We start from the raw sequence: 26,374 nt of genomic DNA on the forward strand, positions 1-26,374 counted from the left end.
GGCTGGGTTGTGCCAAATACCCACAGCTTTGGAGTTATCAGATCTTGGCAGTACTGGCTGGTGAGTGGGTTTGATTTTGACTGTGGTGGTTAGGAACAGGTCCCTTTTTTGGTTGTTTCTACAGGTGGTTTGAATCTTTTAGCAGAATTTGCAAAGTGCTGAGTGTTAGAGCAGATGTGTCACCTGGAAAGGACAGTGCCATTGCCCTGTGATGGAGTGGGAAAATGTGTATCCTAACATAGGATACACTGAGAGCTGAGGGATACTTTTATCACAGATTGTACTTCTGTAACTTAGATTAGTTTAATGTCATAGTGTCAAAGTTTATTGCAAAGTTCAGATATTTCATTAAGCAAGATCCATCAGGTGTGGGACTTGACTTCCTGAATTCATTCTTATCTGAGTGTGATCTGGGGGCATGGTGGGAGTTGTGGGCTGTGACAGGGGGAGCAGATTTCAGGTTGTTACGTGCAAGAAGCTGAAAACACCTAAATCTTTACAAACTTTAGGAAAGTAGGCACAATATGCCTGAGATTTAGCTGGATGTGAGTAAAATATTTTTCAAATGCTACATTTCTCCTGGTAAAAACATGCTGTGGCTTTCCTACTGCTTTGGACCTATTGCATCTGCAGTCTCTAAAATTAAATTTGGTGGCTCTTCCTATCATTCTGTAATTCAGCTGTTGCTGTGAGTTTTAGTCTCCTGACAGTCAGGCACTGCAGCATTGATACTAGGTGCTTGCTTGTCCCCTGTGTGATACAGAAATTAATAAAATTCATTTTCCTCTGACTTTTTTAACCTCTACCTTCCTTTCTATGTGTCTGTCTTTTAGATCAACTGGAATACTTCTCAAGCCACGTGCAGCACGATTCTGCCAGGAACCCCCTTCTGTTTGTCCTAGTGGAGGAACAGCTTGGGCACTGCCATGGCCCCCATTTTCAGCCTCACACAGTTGGATTCACAGAGCCCAATACTGGGTCACCAGGTAGGTTTTTCTGTCAATGACCAAATGTGCTATTGAAAGCAGCTGTTAATGTCCTTACCCAATGATTATTATATGTATTATAATTCTCTTTTTCCCTTCCAAGCATCACCTTGACGTCTGACAGGCTCCCATTGTTGGAAACAATGGTTTTGGATGATCTGCCTAACTTAAAAGATACATATGCCTCCTTGTACTCCTCAGCTATGGAAGACTTAGAGGTGGATTTTGATTCAGGACTGGAGGAAGATGAACTGAAACAGGAGGCTGGTCCTGGGGATTCCACAATCTTTGTGGCTTTTAAAGGAAATATAAGTGACAGAGACTTTGAGCAGAAGCTGGATACCATACTGGAGAATGTGCCTGGCCTTTTACACATGGGTAATGTGCCTTCTTGTCGCTTTCCAGCTGTCCTTAAAATGCATATTTAGGTAGTCAGGGTACTTGCACAAAAAAATAGATTATATTGGGTTTGAGCAACTTAGTTTGTAATGATAATTCCTTGGAGCTATTCTTAGTGAATTTGCAAGCTGTTCTTCTCAGAAATGCAGACTACAAGTGCCTGCAGTTGTTTTCTTGCTTAAAACTGATGTATTTGGCAAGTTCATTAATTTTTCTTCTGTTTCCACATTTCACCTGGTTTTATTCTCTTTCCTGTCCCTCTATTACACATGGCTGTGTTATAAATAAGTGAAACCAGGCTTGTTCACACAGGAGATGTTTTACTACCCAAACTGTCCAATTTAAACAATTACAGTTCATCTGAGAATGGGTTCACTTTCCAGTACCTATGACATTACTGCCCTTTTCTGACCTACCCTACCTGACTGATTGATTGATTTGTGTTGGGGAATTGGTAGTGCCCTGATATACCCCTGAATGCTCAACCAGCTCCATGGCAAGTCAGTGATAACAGGCTTTTGGGGACATCTTTTACCAGCATGTTTAGATCTGGAAAAAGACATTTGTCCCCTGTCTGAGCATGTTGCAAAAGGTCCTGTGCTGATTACTGATGGCTGCTCAGTTAGGTAGCCTTGATTGTTTTCTTCAACAGTGTCAAACACCTTTTCAGGAAAATAACACATTACTTCTCGATAACCAAACTGAATTTCTTTGTCACTTTATTCCTTTCTTTCAACTTTGTCCATCTAGTCAGCTGGCATCAGTTTGTTGGGTTCTTGCTGTTGCTCAGAGAGATAAAAAAGCTGGGATAAGACAAAAATACTGTTAAGAAATACCAGTTTTGAGCTGTGTCTTACAAACAGTTGGAAGGAGATATAAACTAACAGACCATTTCTGGTGTGAAGGGATGTTTGTAATATTACAGATCAATTGTGTCATTTTTGATGTAAAATAAATTCAGTCTATGACTGCACATAGTCATCTTTGTTATATAGAGGCATCTGCATGCTGAGTCTGTCATAAATATTAATGCCAGGATTAATAAACATTCAGACCTCAGCTGAGAAAGCAAATTTTTAAAATCAATGTCCAGTTAATTTGAAAATTATCCATGTGTGAAGTTATTTAAACTGTTTCAGAGCAAAATAGGATATCCTGAAATCAGAGTTAGTAAATAGCATGGGGTTATCTTGGCAGATGCAGTGCTTGAAAAATGAGAAACTTGGGTACAAATAAATAGAAATACTGAAACTGATGATACAATTTTTCTATGTAAAATATTAGCACATTAATAGCAGAAAATATGGGATTGTTCCAAAGGGGATTTTAAAACAAAAGGAGATTTTAAAACTCCTCCTGCCATGTTTCCAGCCAAAACCAGGTTTATAGATGGAATGAGGATGAATTTAATAATTTCATTACTGTAGCAGCACAAGGGGCTTGGTGAACTAGTGGTGAACAAGAGCTTCCTAAATAGGAGTGAGTGTTGGCATTCTTAACTAACATGTTTTTCAGACCTCAAAAGTTAGCAAATGTTTAGTAAATCTGAGGTTACAGTGGAGGAGCTGGCTGATGAAAATTTGGGTCAGTGCTTTCTGTTTTGAGAGGAACTTTCTTTACAGAAAGATAGAAACTGGAAACTTATAAAGCTATATTGGGAGTATTTTTAAAATTATCCTTAACTGCATTTTGTAGCAAGCATTTAGGTAGGTATCACTTTGGATAATGTATCCAACATAACTGCCCAACCTTTCTGCAGTTACTGTGAAGACCACTGATCTATGTAGAAACGCTCATTTGTAGAACAGGTGTTCAGAAAACCTGCAAGTGAATATCTTGCATGACTTTGAGATGCTTTTTGGCAGTGGATTTGAAATGCTTACCCAGAAAACTAAATAAGAAGGTAGAAATCAATGAAAATTGCTGGGAGTCTGTTGGCACTGGTCGCAAATATTTCAAACATTTCATTCTTGTAGTCACTTTTTCCCCACATTCATCTGGTTCCCAAACCAGACCTGTACAGTTCACTGTACTGTAACCCAGGGCTGGAGCCCCTCTGCTCTGGGACAGGCTGGGAGAAATGGGGGTGCTCACCTGGAGAAGAGGGAGCTCCAGGGAGACCTTGGAGCCCCTTTCAGTGCCCAAAGGGGCTCCAGGAGAGCTGGAGAGGGACTGGGGGCAAAGGGTGGAGTGCCAGGACAAGGGGGAATGGCTTTAAGATGAAGGAGTGTAGATTTGAGATGGGATATTAGGAGGAAATTGTTCCCTGTGAGGGTGGGCAGGCCCTGGTACAGGCTGCCCAGAGCAGCTGTGGCTGTCCCATCCCTGGCAGTGCCCAAGGCCAGGCTGAGTGGGGCTGGAGCACCCTGGGATAGTGGAAGGTGTTCCTGCCCATGGCAGGGGGTGGGATGAGATGGGCTTTAAGGTCCCTTCCAGCCCAAACCTAATACCTATAATTGTATGAAATCTGTTTTATTAGATATTTTCTTATCTTTCCAAAGTAGTTTATCCACAGAATATTTCCGTTTTTAAGTAATACTATCAAGTGATTCTGTTGTCTGTTGCATTGGTTGTCATTTGAGTAGTTTTTTTACTGCTAATTTTTTGGAAAATCCCTGATGTGGTTTGGCAGCATTGGTTGCTGTACACCTGTGTGGGGAAAAATCTCCTCCACCTGCAACTGAGCACTGACAATTTTCAAAGCTAAATAGGGCTTCATTTTCTTCAACCTTTTAACCAAGTTGTTTCATCAGATGTGCTTATAAACTGCCTTTGCACTGACTTTGATTGTTTTTCTTCTAAGAATCCAACAAGTTGAAAGTGCAGAAGATAGAGCCCTGGAACAGCGTCCGTGTCACCTTCAACATCCCCCGGGAAGCGGCTGAGCGCCTGCGAATCCTGGCTCAGAACAACAACCAGCAGCTCCGAGACCTGGGCATTCTCTCCGTTCAGATTGAAGGTATTTCACACCTCATCTGCTTCCAAAGCTCAGATTTAACTAGACTCAAAGAGCAGTTTTGTGTATTTGGTTAGCGCTGCAAAACTTGTAATTGCTACTTTGGCTTTAGTGAAAAAGATAGCTCAGGATTTTAATTCTTTCAAGAATAACATTTACTAATAATAAAAATGAAAGCTGGAAATGCTCTGGGCACCAGGAACCCTCCTGAAAAATGTTGTCTGTGGGTTGACTGGGAAAGGGTTGGCTGATCTTCTTTCCCTGGTGTTTCATATGAGGCTTTCTTTAGGACAAATTTTCAGTGGCTTTCACAGTTACCATGTCCATTCTGGATGGTTGTCCAGGAGCACCCTCAGGATGGAATCAAGGGCAGGCAATGCTTGTCATGACATTTGTTCTTCTTAAAACTGAAATCCAGAGGAGTGCAGTGATGTGCAAGTGTCCTTCTAAAGCGTTCCCTGGAGGTGAAGCCTGTTCTTCCTTCCTTGGCATCTCTTAAATGTCCTTTTGCAAAAGTCTGCTCTGCTTTTCTGTTTCTCCTGTTCACCCAAGCTGTGCCTTGCTTTAGGGGAAGGTGCCATCAACTTGGCTTTAGGCCAGAGCAGGAGCCAGGATGTGCGGATCAACGGGCCCCTGGGAGCGAGCACCGCCATGCGCATGGACACGGGATTCCCCATGCAGGGGGGGCAAGGTAAATCCCCCCAGGCCTTCTCCTGCTGCTTCAGACACTCCACATTTACTGCTGGGCTCATGGAGCTCCACTGGTTACAGCAACTCTTGTTTGCAGAATTCTAACTGCCATTTAAATTAATGTCTGGTCTTGTTCCATGCTATCAAACCGTGTCCTGTGTTATGTAAATTTATTGTTGGGTGCATTGTGTCCCACAAACACTGGGGTGGTTTTGGCAGGGCCCATTGGCTTGTTTTCAGGTATTGTGAAGGTGTGGTGGGTTGGGGTTTTGTTGGGTAGTTGGTTTGGTTGGGGTTTTTACATACAGTCTGTTGAAGCAGATGAGTTGAGTGTAGTGAATTCACTTTGAAATATGCACAAATTTTCAGAGTGTTCCGCTTGGTTCCCTTTATGGAAATGTGCAAAAGTCTTGATTCAGTGTACAATAAACTGACTTAGATTAAATCCATTAGAATTATGGGAAGGATGGGACACTGTAATTGTTACTCTCTTCTTATTTTCTGATAAACTTTTGAGATCTGATCATAAAGATGGGATTTCTGTGGAAATGTGTAGTTTTTTAACTGTATTTTAGAGTATTGTATACTCATAAGGAATTTTTAACTACAAAACTCAAATTTGACAAAGAGTTTTTACAAAGAAAGCTACTATCTAATTTATTAAAATAGCTGAATCATAAGGCAGCATTAAATAACTAATATTTTAGTAAATGGAATTTAAAGCAATTAAACCAGGAGCATTTTTGGTCAGTTTATCTAAGATGCATTTGTGGCCGTTGAGGAGAATGAATGGAAAGAACATTTCAGCTTTGTAGAAAGCTAATTAAACAGTAGTGAAATTTTTGTCCTTAACAAAGACTAAAGCATTTTGAAGAAGGGCTCTATTCTCCAATGTCAGCATCAGTGCCTTCATTTCCTGTCTGCAGGTCAACAACAAAACAGCAACAGAACCAACAGGGCAACAGTAGCAATCATTTTAGAAAATTACAGGCTGTGGAAGTGAAACATTGAAATTTTTTTTTCCTCTTGCAACACCTCAGTTACTTTCTAGTTTCAGATGTTGCAAAAACCTGAGTTACATGTGCAGCTTTGATACAATCTTGTCACTTGGCGCTTTCAGTGGCAGGTCAGGCTCACATTAATTCATGAGTCAGTAGTGTTTTCATTTGTACTCTTTTTAAAAATTTGCTGTTAAAGACCTACAGCATGACCTGAACTTGTTTGTTTGATACCAGGGAATCTGAGCTTTCAGACAGAGAGGTGTTTCCTCAGGTTATTTGGACAAACAATTCTTGAAGTCTAAAGAATTGTTTTACTGACAATTATTTTTTTTTTCTTGTTAAAAGAAAAAAATGTAAAATTCTTCTCTATGTAACTGCAAGACTTGATGATTTCTATTTTTATTTTTTAAGGTTTAATAAGAATGAGCAATGCTGCAGCTGTCATGATGTCCCAGGGTGGAAATGTGCCCTCCTCTATGGTGGCAAGTGGTGCTAGTGCTGAGCTGCAGCCACGAACACCTCGGCCTTCCTCACAGCCAGGTGGTAAAATTTAGTCATAATACTGATCTGAAAAAGTTCTTAAACTTTGAATCTTCAGCACACAGGCTTGAGTGTGTACTCATGAGAGTACTCCAGAATTGTTCTGGAGCATTTTCCCTGCCTTTCTGGGAGCTATTCTTTCTGTGAAAACCTCCCTACCCCCTTAATCTGTTAAATTTTTTCAAATAATTTGGGTGCCTAATAAGTCACCAGCTTGCTTGGTGTTTTGTTCAAGTATGTTGAGCAATGGCAATTGTAATTTTGCACTTGAACTGTCATGACTGATCTTTATGTTTAGCTTGAAGGTAAGAGAAGGATTAGTTCAATGAGGCAGGAATATTTCTGGTGCTCTTCTTTCCCTTCTTTTCAGGAAGGGTAGATAGACTGGTAAGTTAAGGACTGGGGGTCTGGTGGGTGTGAATGTGTCTGGTGGGTTTTGGGGGTTATTCTTCACAGGTTCCCCAGGGAAGCAGTCATGTCAGCCTGACAGAGTTCAGGGAGTGTCTGAATGATGCTCTTTGTCCTGTGGTTTAGTTTTAGGTGATCCTGCCAGGAGCAGGGATTTGGACTCAATGGTCCTTCCAGCTGAGATACTCTGTGATTCTGCAGTTCTGAGTGTGTAGAAGGCTTACATCAGTCTGTAGCATTGTGGGGCTGTTGTGCTTTATTTTAGAGGATATAAATTGATAAGACCTGGCTTCTCTGGAATACGAATTTTTTATGCAGAGTAAGAAAATGGAAGCAAGCAATTTAGCCTTTGTTGTTTTGGGATGGGTTTTGTCTACAGTAGGGTTTTTTAAAAATTATTTTTCTTTGCTATTTTATTAGATGCAATGGACCCACTTTTATCTGGGCTAAATATGCAGCAACAAAATCATCCATCTGGATCTTTAGCTCCTCAGCTCCATTCAATGCAGTCAGTTCCTGTAAACAGGCAGATGAACTCAGCCAACTTTCAGCAGCTCCAGCAGCAGCAGCAGTTGCAGAATCGGCCTCCCCAGCCACATCAGCAGCCACCGCAGGGTATTCGACCTTCATTCACTTCACCAGCACAGGTTCCAGTTCCCCCTGGCTGGAACCAGCTTCCTTCTGGAGCACTCCAGCCTCCTCCAACCCAGGGAGCACTGGGTACATTGACAGTGAACCAGGGCTGGAAAAAGGCCCCGCTGCCTGGACAAATGCAGCAGCAGCTTCAAGCAAGACCATCTCTAGCAACAGTACAAACTCCTACTCATCCTCCACCTCCATATCCTTTTGGAAGCCAGCAAGCTTCTCAGGCTCATTCAAACTTTCCCCAGATGAGCAATCCTGGCCAGTTTACTGCTCCTCAAATGAAAAGCCTTCAGGGAGGGCCCTCACGGGTTCCTACCCCACTACAACAGCCCCACCTGACCAATAAGTCTCCTGCTTCTTCTCCCTCCTCCTTCCAGCAGGGCTCTCCTGCCTCATCTCCCACCGTTAACCAGACACAGCAGCAGCTGGGACCAAGGCCTGCCCAGAGCAGCACTCTTCCCCAGGGCTTCCAGCAGCCTGTCAGCTCTCCCAGTCGTAATCCTATGGTGCAGCAGGGGAATGTACCCCCCAACTTCATGGTGATGCAGCAGCAAAACCAAGGTCCACAAGGTTTACACCCTGGTTTAGGAGGTAAGAAGCACTGAGACCTTCATTTATTTTAAAAGGAAAAGAAACATAAAGTCTAGAACTAATATTGCTGTTAGTTCTGAAAAGATCCTTTATGAGACAGAATCAACAAATAGGTGGAGTGTGAGGTGGGTACTGGTGAAGGAGCATCCACATCACTCTGTCTCTGTCCTGCAGTGTCACAGAGATGCCCAAAGGGTCAGGGAGGAGTTGCTGTGTGCACTGCACTTATTACTGCCAGTTGTCCTGTTGACAGCTCTTCTGTTGCCTTGAAGCAAGCTTAGAGTGTTCAGAGGTGGTGTGGGGATTTTGTTTAGGTTTGAGGTTGTTCTTTTTTAGGGGGAAAGGGGAGGATTTTTTGCAAGAGTGTAATGAAAACACTTCTTTTCTCTCTTCACCTTCCTCTGTCATGATTTACATTTTCTATTACAGAAGTGAAGCATTGTTTTGCATCTTCCTTTCTAAGCTGTGGATGCGTCTTCTTCACCCTGTCTTTGTCACCAGTTTCTTCCTATCTGAAGAGGAAAAAGCTATTGTTGCCATGCTGTTGTACTCCCTATCCTAAAATTAAGACATTAAGGGATGTTTTAGTTTCTCATTTGGCTGTGTTGTCTTTAGTTTTCTCTTTGAACCAATGCACTCACTTCTTTTCCTTACTACTCCTAGAGTTCTTCTCTAACAATGAAGGCATTTCTTTTGTCAGTTCCAGGATCTCTTTTGTGTCCTTGGTTGTTTTTTTTCTCTTGAGCTCTTTGTATTTCCATGCAGATTTTCCATGCTTCTCTTTGCTCACTCATTTGTTCATCTTCCTCTTGGATGGCTGTTCTCATGTCCCATACATCAGTTCTTGCTTAAACCTTTGAAATAATTTCTTTGTGTGCTTATGGCCCATATTCTTTGTCCACCTACACACACATAAGTACATTCTAGTGTCTTGCATTCTCATGTTGTACATTCAAAATCTGTCCAAACACTGAAAGGAATTCCTGTTTCTTGGTCTACTGATCTGGACAAGCTTCTTGTTTTCAACGTTTGTACCATGGGTCTTGTTTGAATTCAAATGAATTTTCTGTGTTTCACGGTTCTCTTGGGATCTGCCAGTGCCCTACACTTGGTGTATCTTATTTTGTCTCCATCTGGAAGCAGTTATTCATTATTTATTACAGTCACATTTCCCTACAGTCTTGCCTCACCAGCCATATGTCCCCATCAGAAATCTTAGCCAGGACCTTTAGCCAGTATAATCTCCATGTTCTGCTTCCTAACTAAATCTACTACAAACAAACCTCAATTTTTCTGAGTTAAGAGTCACACCAGAAATAAAATATCAAAATATGTTATTTGGTCTTATTTTAGACCTTATTGCTAAATCAAAATTCTGCTGTGAGCTATATCCTCAGGTGATTTTAAAAGACAGAATTCCTTGGTTTCAGCAAAGCTGTGTTGCTCCCAGTGCTGAGATTTTTGCCTGACTTCTCTGCACACTCATTCTTTGTTGCAATTTATATGTTAATTTGTCATTATAGATCTTTTCATTTTTAAGCCACCTTACATTTAGAGGTTTGGTGGAAATGAATGCATTCAAACACTTTGCATTTCACACAGCCAATTTAGCAAATTGGAATTTATATCAGATTCGGAATAGGCCAAGCTAACACTTTATTTTTTTTCTCAGTTCAAGCATTCTTACATGAAACACATTCCCAAAAGTTTAGCAGAACTAAAGCTGGAGTCCAGTGATGTGGTGCTTCAATAACTCTGTTTCTGTATTTGCAGATATATTTGGTGTTTGGCCTATAGACTTGATTACCTTGAAATATTAACTACAAGCTAAGACCAGATAATTAGCACAAGCAGTAAAATTAGGTTTGAGAGAAAGCTGTAACTGCAGAAGGAATTGAAGTCACACTCTGGCACTGGGTCAGGAAAATAAAGGGGGCAGTGGGCAGGGTTGCTTCAAAGTCTGAGGCATTGTGTGGACAGTGAGTTAAAAAGTGGGTTCACTTAAAGCCATCCACGCTGCTGCTCACGCTGGCAGGTAGAGGGGAGCTTTTCCTCTGTGTGTGTCCCAGGGCAGCAGTGATGTTGGCATTACCAGAGTGTGGCTGTTGTGCCGCATGAGGGCCTCAAAGAATTCCTTGCTCTTGCAGCAGGGATAGCAGAGTTACCTGAATGAGCAGCAGGTCTGGACCTACTGAACTGTGGGGTTCCTCAGCCCACTCTGGGGTGGAAAGACCCTTTGAGTGTGTGCACACAGCAGCATTGAGAAGGAGTGTGTGCCTGGTGTGTCAGAGTTGGTGAGAGGAGCACATCACTAACAAGAATACCAGTTATTTCTCTGTGTGTACATTGAGTAAGTTAAGGGTGTGCTAAGAGATGCAGTAGAGCAGAAAGCAACAAACCACACTACTTTAATTCTAGTTTCTATAAGGTCAAATGTGCACTTTTCACCTTCTCTGGGTAGTAAGTTTTGTACTTTAATAATAGTTTGAAATTAGTCATAGTAATTTATTAGACAGAATTGTTGCACAGGTAAGAACTATAAATGTCTTCAGTGGATTTTGTATATTGGCAAAAAACAATTTCTGCCTGAACCTGTCATATGACAGCACAGACTCAAAGGTATTCTCCAATTCCAATTATAGATTTTGTCTATTTTTTCCCTTCCCATTTCCCATACTAACTAACCAGGAAATTCTCGTGTTCAGGAATGCCCAAGCGGCTGCCCCCGGGGTTCCCTGCAGGCCAGGCTAACCAGAACTTCCTGCAGGGCCAGGTGCCCTCCACAGCTCCAGGAACGCCAGGGAACAGCGGAGCACCGCAGCTGCCAGCCGGCCAGAGCGTGCAGCACTCAGGTCTGACTGCAGGGGGGCCCTCCTCAGCCTTTGCCACTCTCCCTTTGTAACACGTGATGCCTTTTCCTGTGTCACACGGTCCCAAACCGTGAAACTCCAGCAGCAGCACTCAGGGTGTAGTGCTGGATAGGAAAAAGAAAAGCATAAGGCTGCTCATGTTTCTCAAAATCTAACTATTATTGATGTGGATTGTGGGTCTGGGCTTCAGAAGCAGCTGTTGAGAAATTGGATGGAAGGTAGCACTGAAATTTGGAGGCAAGGGGTAATAAATGTAACAACACAAAAGGAACTTCTTGTCCAGAAAAAAAGAGTGTAATTATCTTAGAAGCAGAATAGCAATATAATCTTGTTCTGCTTTGAAAAGATTATTTATTACTTCCTTCAAAAATTTCTGACGACTTCTTAAAGTGTGAAAATGAAATCTTTAATGCGCAAATGTCTCCCTCCATTTCACAACTCAATTATTAGTCTTTTGGCTGGATTATGGACACCCTGATGATGTCATTTCATCAGTACTCTGTGTGCATTTATTCTTTAACCCATTATAAAGCATCCTCAGGCTTTGAAGCTCATTTTGGTTATGAAGTACTCTGCTGAGTTAGGTGACATTGTGGAAGATTTTCAAACTTAGGTGCAGATAACAACTGAAATTAAGTTTCTGTTCTGTCCTGTGCAGTGGGATACAGGAGAAGTACAGTCCAAGTGTTTATTTTGAAATGTATGATGTTCTGTTTTGACAACTAACATGGATCTATAGCATCAAACTTTGCATCCCAGGACTGCAAATATATGAAATATGCCAGTGTATTGGTAAAGGGAGGAAAGCAATGTTGGAGTGCTAGACATTTAAATGTGTGAAAACTCTTGCACCACTCCAATTAGTTTCTTAGTGGTATTTTCTTTTTATTTTCTTAAGGTGGCCAAGGATCTGGACCTCCTCAAACTCAGATGCAAGCAGCACATGGCCCACCAAATATGATGCAGACCAATCTAATGGGACTTCATGGAAATATGAACAACCAGCAGGCTGGTGCTAGTGGGGTGCCACAAGTTAACATGGGCAATATGCAGGGACAGCCTCAGCAAGGACCACAGTCCCAGCTTATGGGGATGCATCAGCAAATTGTGGCCTCTCAAGGACAGATGGTGAACATTCAGGCTCAGGGATCGCTGAACCCTCAAAACCAGATGATACTGTCTCGAACTCAGCTTATGCCGCAAGGCCAAATGATGGTGACACCCCAAAACCAAAATCTTGGTCCCTCTCCCCAGAGGATGACCCCACCCAAACAGATGATTCCCCAGCAGGGACAGCAGATGATGTCCACACACAATCAGATGATGGGACCTCAGGGCCAGGTCTTGCTACAGCAAAACTCAATGATGGAGCAGATGATGACCACTCAGATGCAAGGGAATAAACAGCCTTTTAGTACTCAAAACCAGTCCAACGTTATGTCGGGGCCAGCTCAACTGATGAGAGGACCAACCCCAAACATGCAAGGAAACATGGTGCAGTTCACTGGGCAGATGATGGCACAGCAGGGCCCTGTGAATGGGAATCCTTCTCAGGTGATGGGAATTCAAGGGCAAGTTTTAAGACCCACTGGACCCGGTCCTCACATCTCTCAGCAACTTGGGGATACTGCGACCACAACAAACAATGATGGGAACTTGACACAGATGTTACCTGAGGTTCCTGTGCAGCAGCCAAACATGGTGCCTTCTCATATGCAAGGAATGCAAGGAAACAGCAATGCTTCAGGGAGTCATTTCTCTGGCCATGGGCTGCCTTTCAACACAGGGTTTAGTGGAACTCCCAATGGGAATCAGGTTTCCTGTGGGCAGAACCCTGTGTTTCCTGTCAATAAAGATGTGACACTCACAAGCCCGCTCTTGGTTAACCTGCTCCAGAGCGATATCTCAGCAGGGCACTTTGGTGTGAACAACAAACAGAATAACCAGAATGCCAACAAGCCAAAGAAGAAGAAGCCTCCAAGGAAGAAGAAAAATAATCAACAGCTAGAACAAACAACGTAGGTTTAATATTACAGTGTTTTTTATAAGGGGCATGAAGAAACTCCCACAGGCATCTTGTCAATATTTTATCAGCAAGTAATGGGTGAGAAAGGACTTGTATTTTATTCATGTTGTAGCAGTTTCTCTCAAGAGTCGGTCATTGGAATGTTTGTTCAAGATTAAAAATAACATGCAAATATCCAAACTCAGTTATAAACCCAATTCTACCAGCACTGTCCTTACCTTTACTGGGTGAAGGAAGTTTAGCATGTGGCCCATGGTGCCACAGTCCTTGGAAGAGGAGGCTGCCTTTTTTTAAGCAGTCTTGACAGGCACGATCAAAGGGTGGGAAGTATGTTCAGAAGAACTAGAAGCCTTTATAAAACATGTACAGGACAGATTTTGGGGGGTTGTTTCCTGAATCATGTGCATATCCTGACACATTTCTGCCTGGAATTGAGCTGGACTTCTCTCTTAGCTGAAGCTGCAGCTAGAGTTTAGAGGAAAGAATGTGGTACTTTCTGGGTATGAGGTTAACAAATCCAGGCAGTGCTGGTCTTCCTGGCCTAGCAGAGATTAGGAAAGAAAAAAAACCAAAAACCTACAGCTCTTGAGAGGGAGGAGGCCAGTGGGAAAGATTCAAAGATGATGAATGAATGTGTCTTTTTAGTGAAAATACAAGACTGCAGAATCTCTTCCTTCTATGGCCAGCATGTTCTTTCTTGGCCATCTGTCCTGTGAGCATTTGCCATTGACAGTTCACTATCACCCAGCACAGGGTGGTAGCTGCTGCTGCTGTGCCATTATTCAGCTCAAATGGTGAAGGCAGATATGCTTTATTTAATTATCCTGATGCTGCAGATGAGCCCATGGGGCATTAACAGGAACCTACCTGATGCTACTTGGGGGGATTGTTTTCAACCAGGGAAAAATGAAAAAAAATTGCATAGAAAATTATAACACAGAAATATTCAAATATCAAAATTAAATTCTTAGAACCAAACAAAAAGATGGCAATAGCACGTGAAGATCCTGGTGTGGCTCTGGTTCCACCAGTCTGGCCCCTTTGAATAATCATGTTTTTAACCTGAAGTTTATGCTGCCTTTCCTAGGGACACGTGTTCAGTTCAGTGCAAAGAGAAGCTGGCATGAAGTACTAAGCAAAATGTTCAATATTTTAACTTTTCCCTTGGTTATTCAGCGTGTAGCCCCAGTCTGCATTTTCTGCAGTGTCAAGATTCCTTTGTGAAGGTGGAATTAATAATCTCATGGACATTTTAATTGCGGACCGAAAAACTCACATCATCTATAGCAAGTGATCTTTTGTGACAATCATTAGTTGGCTTAACTAGTACAAAAATAAAATGCAGAAATGCTGTAAGGTAAAGCAAAGCATGCTAATTTAATAGGCCTTGGAACAAAGCTTTTCAAGGCTCTCCTGTATAGTTGTGTACAGTCATGGCATGGCTTGTCAGGTCCCCACTGCTGCTGAGTGACCTCAGATTACAGCTGGAGGAGGACACAATCTGTGGCCAGATGTGGAAACCTGGATAGAGTAACTTGGCCAGCACCAAGTGTGTGGCCAGTCTGCAGCTTTTGGGGTGACTTAGAAACCTGACACAGACACCACTTCCTCCAGTCCAAACAGATTCCAATAAAACACTGGTAACCACTGCTGTAGCGAGTGCCTTGCTGTGGAAGTGACAGAGCATTCAGAGGGAGCAGATGAGTTGGCACCACCTTCTGAAAAAAAATCTATTAATAATTAAACTCTTCTTATGATTTTGTTTTCATTGGTCTTACTGATGAGCACCCAGCCTCAGTATGGCCTGGGAATATGAATAAAAGTGTCTATAAAGCTCTTCCTCTGAGCTTGCAAAGCCTCACAAGACTATTTCCTTATTAAAGTTTTCACAGTGGAAGTCTCAATTACAGCTTTTCTAATGGGCTGTGACAGCTCAATTCCAGCTCCTAAATAAGGTTTTGAATCAGATTTTCAGTTAACAAAGGAACCAGAATGTTGTTCTGATATGGATGAGCGTTTTGGTTCTACGTGGACTAAATCAATACTCAATCCTTGCAGAAGCATTAAGAAGGGAGCTGTTCTTTCAAAAGTTCCTGAGTTTATTCTCCAGTAAAAAGAGGGAGAGTGCAGTGAAAGCTGGCTGTAACACCTTCCTGCCTCCCTCACTCTCAGCTTCCCTCACATTGTTGGGCAAGCTCAGCATTTTCCTGCCTTGGAATTGGCAGGAATGAAATCCGATTTGGATCACTTTCTCTTGCATCAGAAGCAAATAGGATGCTTTTCATCTCAGCTTCCTCTCTGTCATTCTTCCTCAGAAATTTTACAATTCAGAGCAGCAAACCTTGTGTGGAAATGCAGCTAATTTGATAAAGACACTAAAAAGAAATAATTTTGAGAAATAATAACATACTAACAAAAGTACAATTGGGAATATGGATTGCAGTCATGTTGGAATGTAAATAGGGTAAGTGAGCTATTGAAAGAGTTTATTCAGCTGAGTCTGAAATAGTTTCAAGGGTTTGCTTAATTGAGCAACTTTGCATTGGAATGAAACCCAGGACATTTTGGTTGTTTAAAAGTGTTTGCATCTGTGTGCTGAACCTGGAGACTGTGGGTAATGGGATGTAAACTGAGGAACAAGATGCTAGATGCAATGGGAATCTGGATAAAACAGGTTGGCTAATTCTATTAAATCCATGCACAAACAAGCAGTTGTTTCATGTTCCCCTGTGCACAGACCATGAGCATCCTGTGCACTGCTGGAACAAAAATAATCCACTGTGGGAGGTCACTGCCAGTGCTGCCATTCAGGTTGCAGTGTCCAGTGCAGGTGGTGACAGCACTGCAGGACAAAGGGGCTTTTCCAGCCAGACTCAGAGGTTTCACTGCAGCCCTGGGGGTTCCAGGCCCTGGCAGAGCTGGGAAATGCCCTCGCTCAGCAGCAGGGGAGGAGCCTCTCTACCCCCAGAGCTCCTGGACAGGCCTGGGGCTGCCACACCTGGCATTTTAGCCTTGCTCTCCTTATGACCCAGCTGCCACCTTCTTTGGTTTGGTTGGTTTGGGTTTTCCTGGAGCTCTCTCTCTACTCTGATGAGGGATTTGTATCTGAAGGTTGCACTTCAGAGTGCAGCTGGTAGAGCAGAGGTGCTGCTGATGACAATCCAGACTGTACCAGGTGTGCAGTTACTCTTACATATTTTTCACATCTAAAGCTATAGAAAAGAAGAATAAATATGGAATATTTTGTCCCTCACACAAACATCTTGCTATTCATACTCTGGTTATTTTTCATGAGTGGTTGTTGCTACACATGCTCAATGAATTTCAGCCTCATTTGAGATTCAGTTGATGTTTAAATTTTCCAGCAATGACAGAAGCAGACTTTCTTACCATAGCTGCTCTTTGCTGGCAAACCAAGCTCAGGTCTGTTCTGCCAGATTTGCACAGATCCATCTGGCAGGAGGTGTTTGCTAAGGATCCACTGTACACCAGTTTTGTTTTCTGGGTTAAACCTTTCTATGCAGTGATGCTGTGTGTCAGCTTTGAGCTGAACTTTAACTGTAGCATTTTTAATTTCCCACCATTGTAAAGAAATAGCAAAATTGACAAATTTGAGATTACATTGACAATTTTAGATATTATTTTAGTTCACATGGCTGGCACCTGCACCAAAGGCTGCAGCTCTTCTGGGTGATTTTGCTACCAGAATTTTTGTTCACTTGTGGCTGTTAATATAATGCTCTGGGCATATCTCTGCATTTTGCCAGTTTTCATCAAATTTATTGGTGGAGGCATGTAACCCTACACCCCCTGTATCACAAAAATTGGTGGTGTGCTGGACAAGACACAGCAGTGCACTCCAGGTGCTTTCCTTGGCAGTACCTGCCCTCAGCAGCAGTGGCTGGAACAGTTCTCTTTGCCCTATTTTCACCTTTCTTCTCTCTTGGTGTATGTTCTCTCCAGTTTTGACCCACAAAAATTCAGGGTTTTCCAGTCACATGCTGCTTTTTGAGTGTTGATTAGGTAGCTGATAGAACATTAGGACAGGCCAGGGTGTCTCCATGGGTGTCTACAACTTAGTGTCAGCTGTACAGATGCCAGAAACTGTTATTCTAAGGTAAATTGGAGTAGTATATATCTCCCCACCATTATGTATTTCCAATTCATATTTTGCTGAAAATGTTACTTTTGTCCATGGTATTTCTGCATTATTCTGCCTCTCTTTATTGGCAGTGTACTTTTTTTGATGTCTTTAATTTTAGCTTAGAGCTTTTCCTACACAGAGCTTCCTGTAACCTTCATATATTCATGAAGGTGATAAGCAGTTTAGTCCTTCTGCTCTCATCTCTCTTTATTTTACATCCTCTGGCCGTATATATTGGTCACTGTAGAAACTTGGGGTTTTTCTAAGTCTGCAAAAGCTGTCTTGGTTTAGTTCAAGTATTGAGCATTGAGTCTGGACAATTTTAAATTGTCTTAGAGAGTCTCCTGGAGCATCACATTCCTCAGGAGAAAGACTTGGGGCTGCTGATGGATGAGAAACAATGTGAGCCAGCAATGTGCACTCACAGCCCAGATCCCCACTGGGTCCTGGGCTGATCCCCAGTGTGGGGGGATTCAGCAGGGCTGGGGGGATTCTGCCCCTCTGCCCCACTCAGGTGAGACCCACCTGCAGAGCTGCCCCAGCCCTGGGGCACAAGGAGGACACTCCTGTGGAGAGAGTCCAGAGGAGATCACAAAGATGCTCCCAGGGCTGGAGCCCCTCTGCTCTGGGACAGGCTGGGAGAGCTGGGGGTGCTCACCTGGAGGAGGCTCCAGGGAGAGCTCAGAGCCCCTTGCAGTGCCCAAAGGGGCTCCAGGAGAGCTGGAGAGGGACTGGGGACCAGCAATGGAGGGACAGGACAAGGGGGAATGGCTTCCCAGTGCCAGAGGGTGGGGGTGGATGGGATATTGGGAGGGAATTGTTCCCTGGGAGGGTGGGCAGGCTCTGGCACAGGGTGCCCAGAGAAGCTGTGGCTGCTCCATCCCTGGCAGTGTCCAAGGCCAGGTTGGACAGGGCTTGGAGCAGTTTGGGATAGTGGAAGGGGATGGAATGAGATGGGCTTTAAGGTCCCTTCCAACCCAGACTAGCATGGGATCACTTACAGAGCCCCAGTAGCACACATGGCTGTGCTCTGGAGGGTGACTGCAATGCCTGACATGTCAGTGCACTCATGCTGTGGTGTTATCAAAGGTCTTGGATACCCTGAGTGAGTCACTTCTGGGTGTAATACTGGAAGAAAAGATGCTACCATTCAAATAATTTAAAAATGCATCTACCCATGGCACTTGCTTATCCATACAGATGTCATAGGAAAGCCTGTTTAGTTTAGTTGAAATATATGTAGCTCTATCTTTTGAAATCTCCATTGGCATTCTGTTCGTCCTAAAGCTCAGATTCACAGCAGAAATGAATGTTTAAGATCAACAGAGCACCAGGCAACTTGTTTCCTTTTCAGTAGTACCTAAGGCAGTGACTATACACAGACCTGGTGTGTGTGTTCCAGTCAGACAAGTTACATCAGAGGCATTTCAGTGGGTCATTCCAGGTCTGTGGGGAGTGCTGAGAGTCAATTACTGGAGTACTTGGTTATAGGAGCAGAAATCAAACACTGATGCAGGGGCTGGCTCTTAATTGCAATTATTTTTCTTTCAGTTCTTCAGAATCACGTCCAGCTGGCCTGGAGGAGAGTGATCAGTCATCGATGTCTGGAGACCAAGGAATGAGTTTAGAGAAGTCAGGCCCTAAACTCTCCGATTTTGCAAGTAGGCCACCAGGTAGTAGGATTTTTCTGTGATTAACTGAATGTAATAACTATAGGAGAGTTTTAGTGATCTTTGTAACAGCTCTATTTTATTTATGCTATCACACATTCAATTTCAAACACTTTTTCCTCCTAGTAAGTAATTGGTACCATTGTTTAAGTGTTTTCTTTGGGTTAGCTCAAATTGAAGAGGTGGCCCCACTCTCATTTATCATCCTGCAGGTATCATACTAAGTACTGCAGTGTTATTCAGCAGTAACATAACTGATAAAAAATGTTGTATTTCTAGCTGTAGCACAGACTGATGTCTTAAAAATTTAGCATTTAACAATAACTGATTTTTGAGAAGAAACAGTGGTTGTAGTTGGAATGATCTTTTGCATGTAGAGAGGATTAAATCTGAAGTCCACAATAGGATTTATATTGTAAACCACAGGGAATTCTTAGCGTGTTTTTGGCCAAGTAACACATGGCAGATTCTACTTTATACTCCAGACAATGTCAGGTCTGTGGCAGGTGTGCTGGTGCATGACTCTTGGGGGCTGTCAAATTCTGAAGTTAGTTTTAAGGAGTAATAATTAGTGAAAGCCCAACTCTGCATTTCCCAGTGAAAGGAAGCCCCTGGGCAGTTGCAGAGACTTGTCAGGTGGTGTGAACTTGGATTAGTAGTTGATACAGCATACTAAGAGATCTCCAGTTAAATCTCATGCAAGTAATACATTAAGTAAAACTATTTTTATGAATTTAGTAAAATCTTTAGCCTTGTTTGTAAAGCCTGTTTTGTTAATGTGGCTGTCATCCCAGATAAGCAGGCTCCAGGCTGTACTTTCTATCCAAGCCTGTTTGTTACAGAAATTGTGCTTCCTCTGGTATTTAGTTGGTTTTAACCATGTGTCATCTGTTGCCTTAGGTTACCCATCTCAGCCCGTGGAGCAAAGGCCACTTCAGCAGATGCCCCCTCAGCTCATGGCACACACGCAGCAGCCCCAGCCCCAGCCCCAGCAGCAGCAGCAGCCCCAGGCAGCCCCGCAGCAAGGCCAGGCACCCCCCCAGACACCACAGCAGCAGCAGATGATGATGATGCTGATGATGCAGCAGGATCCCAAATCAGTCAGGCTGCCTGTGCCCCAGGGGGTTCACCCCCCCAGGGGGCCCCTGAACCCGGATGCCCAGCGGATGCCAATGCAGCAGAGCGGGAACATGCCAGTGATGGTGAACCTCCAGGGCCCTGGGCCCGTGCCTCCCTCTCCTGACAAACAGAGGATGGCCCTGCCAGGCAACCCTCCTCTGGGAAATAATGCAAGAAAAATGGTTTATCCAGATAATGTACAGAATCCTTCCAGCTCGCCCCTCAGAGAGGTGTCAACAGTATCCTCTCTTCCAGAAGGAGGTGGAGCTGAGGGCCCGCCAACATCAGGAGCTCAGAATAATGTGACATCTCATTTAGTAGTTTCACAGAACCAGTTAATGATGACAGGACCCAAGCCTGGACCATCCCCACTTTCAGCTGCCCAAGGTGCAAGTCCCCAGCAGCAGTCTAGTTCTCTGTCTAGTGCTCTTACACACCATTTTCCAAATGTTGCTGCCCCATCACAAACATCAAGGCCTAAAACCCCAAACAGAGCGAGCCCACGGCCGTATTACCCTCAGACTCCTAACAACCGTCCCCCCAGCACAGAGCCCTCAGAAATTAGCCTGTCTCCAGAGAGGCTCAATGCCTCTATTGCTGGTCTGTTCCCTCCCCAGATCAATATTCCTCTACCTCCCAGGCCTAATCTCAATAGAGGATTTGATCAGCAAGGTCTGAATCCCACTACTTTAAAGGCCATTGGACAAGCCCCATCAAATCTCACAATTAACAATCAGTCCAGTTTTACTGCCTCACAGTCACACAAGTTGGAAAGTGTGGTCATTAATTCGGGCAAACAAACCAACGCTGGAGGAACAAAGAGAGCAAGCCCGAGCAATAGTCGAAGGTCCAGTCCAGGATCCAGTAGGAAAACTACACCAAGCCCTGGCAGACAGAATTCAAAAGCAGCTAAATTATCATTGACAGCTCAGCAGAATCCATCCCTCTTGCAGAACATGGAACTACAGAGAAATATGATGGCTAGTCCCTCTTCTTTGGCAACACCTGTGACCACAAGTTTTCAAAATAACTCCATGCTAAGTAACCAGAATCCCACAGTTTCTGTACCTGCTGTGACTGGCATTCCTGAAGACAATAAGGAGAGCCTTAGCGTGCCTCAAGATACTGAGAGTCAAAGTGCACAAGGTGCCCTAGGTAGCAAGGACCAGCCCAGTATGGAATTGAAAGGTGCCCCTACTCCAGAAATGAAAGTGCTGGCTCCTGAGGAACAGGCAAAAAAAGATGGCCAAGCCTTAGACAGCAGTAAGCTCCCAGTCATGGAGGAAAGTAAAGCCATGGTATCTCCAGCCATGAGGGAGGCACCAACTTCTCTAAGTCAACTTCTTGACAATTCTGGAGCTCCTAATGTGACCATTAAGCCTCCTGGCCTGACTGGTCTTGAAATGGCACCAATAGTCCCCACTGGTGAGGAGCTAAAGAAGATAGCTGTCATTCCTCCACTGCAGGATTCATCCTTGAGCAAGGAGCCATCTAATTCACTCAGCCTGCCTCAAAATAATGAGCCCTGTCCAAATCCAGGGCACCAGGAACTGGGAGAAGTAAGTGCAAGTGTGGCACAGACTGTTCCTCCAGTCATGCAGAGGCCTGTTAGCTCTTCTATTTCAGGTCCTTTACCTCCCAACCAGATAACAGTTTTTGTGACTTCCAACCCTATTACATCTGCTGCTAATACATCAGCTCCATTACCATCCCACTTGCAATCTGCATTAGTGTCCACTGTTGTCACCATGCCCAACGTGGGGAGCAAAGTGATGGTGTCCGAGGGACAGTCGGCGGCTCAGTCCAACGCCCGGACGCAGTTCATCACCCCCGTGTTTATAAACTCATCCTCAATCATCCAAGTGATGAAGGGCTCTCAGTCCAGCACGATTCCAGCAGCCCCCATGACATCTAACTCGAGTCTGATGCCTCAGTCGGTGGCGGTTGTTGGTCCTTTGCATATCCCACAGAATATCAAGTTTTCCTCCGGGCCCACTCCTCCCAGCACCTCATCCAGCAGTCCTGTGTCCAGTATTCCCACCAGCAGGTCACTCGTTCTGAATCCCTTGGCATCTCCTGTCCAACTGCCTTCTTCTGCTCCTGCTCCTTCCAGTGCTCCTTCACAGCTTCCTGCTCAGCAAGCCAAGGACTTGAGCCCGGAGGAGCCTTCCCAAGGGGCAGGGTCGGGTGAGCAGTGCCCTGTGCCGGCAGCCCAGCCGGGACCTGTTGTTTCCTCTCTGCTCACAAGCAGCCCGGGCTCTGGGAATAGACGCAGTCCTGTTTCATCCAGCAAGGGGAAGGGAAAGGTGGACAAGATTGGCCAGCTCCTGCTGACTAAAGCGTGCAAGAAGGTCACTGGCTCCCTGGAGAAGGGGGAAGAGCAGTACGCTTTGGACGGAGAAGCAGAAGGTCAGGGACTAGAAACGCCGGTCCCAAACAGTTTGGGAACAGAGCAAGCCCCAGCAGAACTCGATAACAAAAGCGGGACCCCTCCAGCAGGCGGTGTAACAAAACAGAGCACTTCTGGGCCCAGCCCCTCGAGCCTCAGCCCCGCGGCGGCCGCTCCCTCCTGCGCGTCCCCGGGCGCGCCTCCGAGCACTCCCGGCCCCGGCGCGCTCCCGGCCGCAGCCGCTCCGGCCGGAGCCGCCCCGGCAGCCCCGGAGCCCGCGGGGCCCGGCGGCAACGGCGGCAGCCCCGGCGGGGGCCCGGAGCCGAGCGGCGGCGCCGCGGCCGAGGAGAAGCCCGCAGCACCCCCGGAGCTGCTGCAGAGCGCAGGTGAGTGCGGGGAAGGGAGGGACGGAGGGAACGAGGGGCTGCGGGACATCCTGGGGGCTGCGGGACATCCCGGGGCTGCGGGACACCTCAGGGGCTGCGGGACACCCCGGGGGCTGCGGGACACCCCGGGGGCTGCGGGACATCCCGGGGGCTGCGGGACATCCCGGGGCTGCGGGACATCCCGGGGGCTGCGGGACACCTCAGGGGCTGCTGGACATCCCAGGGCTGCGGGACATCCCAGGGCTGCGGGACACCTCAGGGGCTGCTCCCTCGATGCTGCAGCCGAGGCTGGCAGCTGCTCTTCGGTCTCTAACAGCCGAGTGATGCACAGGCTTGTGTTGGCCAACATTCGAGTTCCAGATGGTTTTTTTCACTTTCCATTTACTGCTCCAGTGGGGTATTTGTTGTGAGCGTACGATTCTGTAACTTCATGTAACTGTTGGAAGCAAGGAGGAAAAGTGGGTGTGTCAGTAATGACAAATACTTAGGGTCCCTTTTATCCTGGTAGATACACTGGTATTCTGCTTTAGTCTTGCCACAGACTTTTGATTTTGTAAATTATTTCAATTTATTGAATTAATTATGATAGTTTGAATTAATCCTAATAATACTATTTTCCTCTCTGAATAACCTTCATCCTCTAAGGAAATTTCTGAATAACATCCAGAACAGAAGAAAAAAAACAACCCACACCAAATCCCTGTTTGTCTAGGGAAAAACTTAAATGCTCATTTTGGAGAAATTAATGAAAACATTTACTGCATTCAGTTTGAGAACATAAAATACCTTTACATCTGAGCTTTGCTATTTTAATTTGTGCACCTGGCAGACTTTATACATTACATTGATGCTATATCTTGATGCTATTTTTAATTTATTGAATCTGGTGTCAATATAAACCTATCACTCTTGAAGTGAGCTATGTCACTGTTGTGCTTTACAACATGAATTGGGCACAGAAGATAAAATCATGGATGATAAAATCCACAGATGTCGGGGGAACTGAAAACTTCAGCCTCAGTGTGACTTTCCCCATGGCTGTTGGATGTCATAGCTGCATGCCACTGGAAAGTGGAACCTTCCTTTGAGCTTCACAGAAGGAATTCTGGCTTTCTAGGAAGTGATAGTCTTTATTTAAGCAGGAATGTTACAATTCTGTCTTCCTGTTCTCTGTAAGTTCACATTGAAGACTAGAAAGCATTAGCCCAACAAAAATTATTTTTCCACCTGATCTTTTTTACTTGGCAACCTAAGAAAGGTTAAGTCATCATCTTATTGCCAAAGACCTTCAAGGGCAACTCTGGAGCGTATTGTGTGCTTTAATTTAAAGAGTGAGGGCACTGATTCATTAAAAAGATACTATTTCCCCCCAGAATCTCTGTTGAAATTAACATTTAAAAAAAGGAGACTACACTATTGAAATTTTAGGATTTCCTTTAATGTCACAGTCTGCTGAAAAACTGTTACCTTTAAAAATGTTGTCTATGATACTTCATTTCATCACTCATTCTAGTTTGAGAAAACTTGCTTGGGATAGTTTTGCCAAGGTTTGTTTTAAAAAGGGGAGGTGTGTATGGTGGGAAGGAAGTGGAGGGTAGATTAAAAATATTGTATCTGTAGATGGCAAAGTCAGCTGGGAGAGAAAGCATTTTGTACCAGACTGATCAAACAATAGGAACTCCTTTACTCCCTTTGACAATAATGTTTTTTCCTTCCACTTTTATTCTAGCATCCTCTCAACATTTAACACAGAAAAAAAGTTCAGTTGCAACAGCAGAAAGTACTGTTCAAAGAACAGGTAAATCTTCCTTTGGAAAAGCAGAATGAGGTGAACTAAATCCTTTATGAAAATGTATTTGTTTGAATACATATTCAGTGGTCACTAACACACCGGGTATTTTGGGGGTTAGGGAGGGTTTTTTATTATTATTTGTGCTTTTGGTATTGTTTTACTTTGCTTGTTACATTGTGCTTTGGAAGTCTCCAAAGCCTTGTGGGAGATTCAGGATGGGGTCAAGTAAAATATGAAAAAATCCCCAAGAAAGGTTTTAGATATTTAGTGTTAAATTGGAGGGACTGGATTTGTAAGAGTACATACATGGAAGTTCTATGCTGAGCTAATAAGAAAGGTCTTTCTTTCATTGTATCCTTCTGAATACAGAAATATGTTCATGCTGTGCTGAGATTGTGTTTTAGAGTGGTAATCCTTTTTTTTTTGGTGTTCAACTCTTAATGCCCTCCCAGCAGTGTTTCAGGTTGGAGCCCTGGCAGATGACTTTATGGTGTTCCCATTTATTATCATGGTGTTTCACTGTCAGTTCTGGGGTGTTTTAAAAAAGTAAAGTTTTAAAAAAAGCTGAGCAGGGAAAACAGATAGATGTGGGCTTACTTATGGGAAGTGCCACTCTCCATCTATTTTCCAGCTCTAGTCTGATTGGAAATAGGGTTTTCAGGAAGTAAAAATGGTACAAAATGGTTTTCTTTGAATTTCCACTAAGACAAAGGTGGTCATACATCCTTGTTTTTCCACACCTGACTCATTGCCCTGTGCTGCTGTGACTGTACTGGGGGTTCCTGCTGGGGAAAGCACTGATGCTATCCATTTTTTGCTATTGGATTATCTCCCAGTTTAAATTTTGGGTGAGAAGAAAGGTCACTCCTTTCATTGCTCAGTCTCTTCTTCCTTAGTCCCCAGGATGTCTGTTTTTCTCAGACAGTGCTGTATCCCTTTACACTGAAGAGGCTGATGTTCCAACACTGCAAATTCATCCTAGGAGGACAGACATTGCCCATTCTCTTACTTTTTTAATGCCTCTATTCATTGTGCACAATCTTGCAAACTGGGGGCTAAATTGCTGTCAAATTGAGCTGGGCAGTGAGACAAAGCACAGGGGGCTCATCCATGACATTGCAATGTTAATCCCTCAATCTCTGGCAGTTCCTCATGAGAGAGCCTGTGTTTAGGTACAGGTCTTCCCTCTCAACAAAGGATACCATGGATATGGAGAGAATTAAAAGACAGACAGTAAAAAGACTTGACATTTTATGTGCTGAAAAGGACAGCTGTTTACTGAGGTGAAGACTCCAAAGGAAACCTGACCTGTATGTACAAAATCACTGAGAGAGAGAGAGAGAAAAGACAGGTCAGACTTCTCTTTGCATCATCTCCACTGAGATATTTTCCAACTCTGTGCAAGTGCAATTGGGCTTCAGAAATTTGTCATTAGAAGAACTTGCTGTGAGAGGCAGTTTGGTTAAGTCAAATTTTTACATGCACAATAGAGCCAGATGGGTATTTTAAGGGTACTTTAAAAAAATAAATAAAACCTAGAAGGTTTAGTAGAAATAAACTGTCTAAAATGGAAGTTTAAGAAGGGAGAAGAGTGTAGCCAGGGAGTTTCTCTACAATTTTCTTCTGCAGGGCTTCAATTTTCCCCTGTCTTAGCTGACTGCAGTGTCCTGAAGGCTGTAATCAGACCAAGCACTTGGCCAATGTGGTATTTTAGCTTGCTTTGCTTTGAGAGAAGCTTATCCTTGAGATCTAATATGTGATA

The 26,374-nt window shown here is 44.0% G+C and overlaps 1 protein-coding gene across 7 annotated transcripts in view; it reads left to right on the forward strand.

The window, feature by feature from the left end:
• The window catches only part of NCOA6 (nuclear receptor coactivator 6), a 44,276-nt gene that overhangs the window by 11,497 nt on the left and 6,405 nt on the right, over positions 1-26,374 (forward strand). For 5 of the 7 annotated variants that reach the window (XM_071455481.1, XM_071455480.1, XM_071455482.1 and 2 more), the window contains 11 exons: positions 834-986; positions 1,090-1,364; positions 4,189-4,344; positions 4,910-5,032; positions 6,444-6,572; positions 7,401-8,216; positions 10,922-11,068; positions 11,985-13,104; positions 18,808-18,929; positions 19,827-22,820; positions 24,550-24,618. In XM_071455481.1, coding sequence (XP_071311582.1) covers positions 1,130-1,364; positions 4,189-4,344; positions 4,910-5,032; positions 6,444-6,572; positions 7,401-8,216; positions 10,922-11,068; positions 11,985-13,104; positions 18,808-18,929; positions 19,827-22,820; positions 24,550-24,618 — 5,911 coding nt within the window. In that variant the 5' untranslated portion in view covers positions 834-986; positions 1,090-1,129. Of the gene's footprint in view, positions 1-833; positions 987-1,089; positions 1,365-4,188; positions 4,345-4,909; positions 5,033-6,443; positions 6,573-7,400; positions 8,217-10,921; positions 11,069-11,984; positions 13,105-18,807; positions 18,930-19,826; positions 22,821-24,549; positions 25,672-26,374 lie in introns of those variants that run through there. The other 2 variants (XM_071455485.1, XM_071455483.1) reach the window with 2 other exon arrangements.

The sequence above is a fragment of the Agelaius tricolor genome, unplaced genomic scaffold (genome assembly GCF_023055355.1).
Source record: "Agelaius tricolor isolate 1412-34295 unplaced genomic scaffold, bAgeTri1.0.p SCAF_49, whole genome shotgun sequence".
NCBI lineage: Eukaryota > Metazoa > Chordata > Aves > Passeriformes > Icteridae > Agelaius > Agelaius tricolor.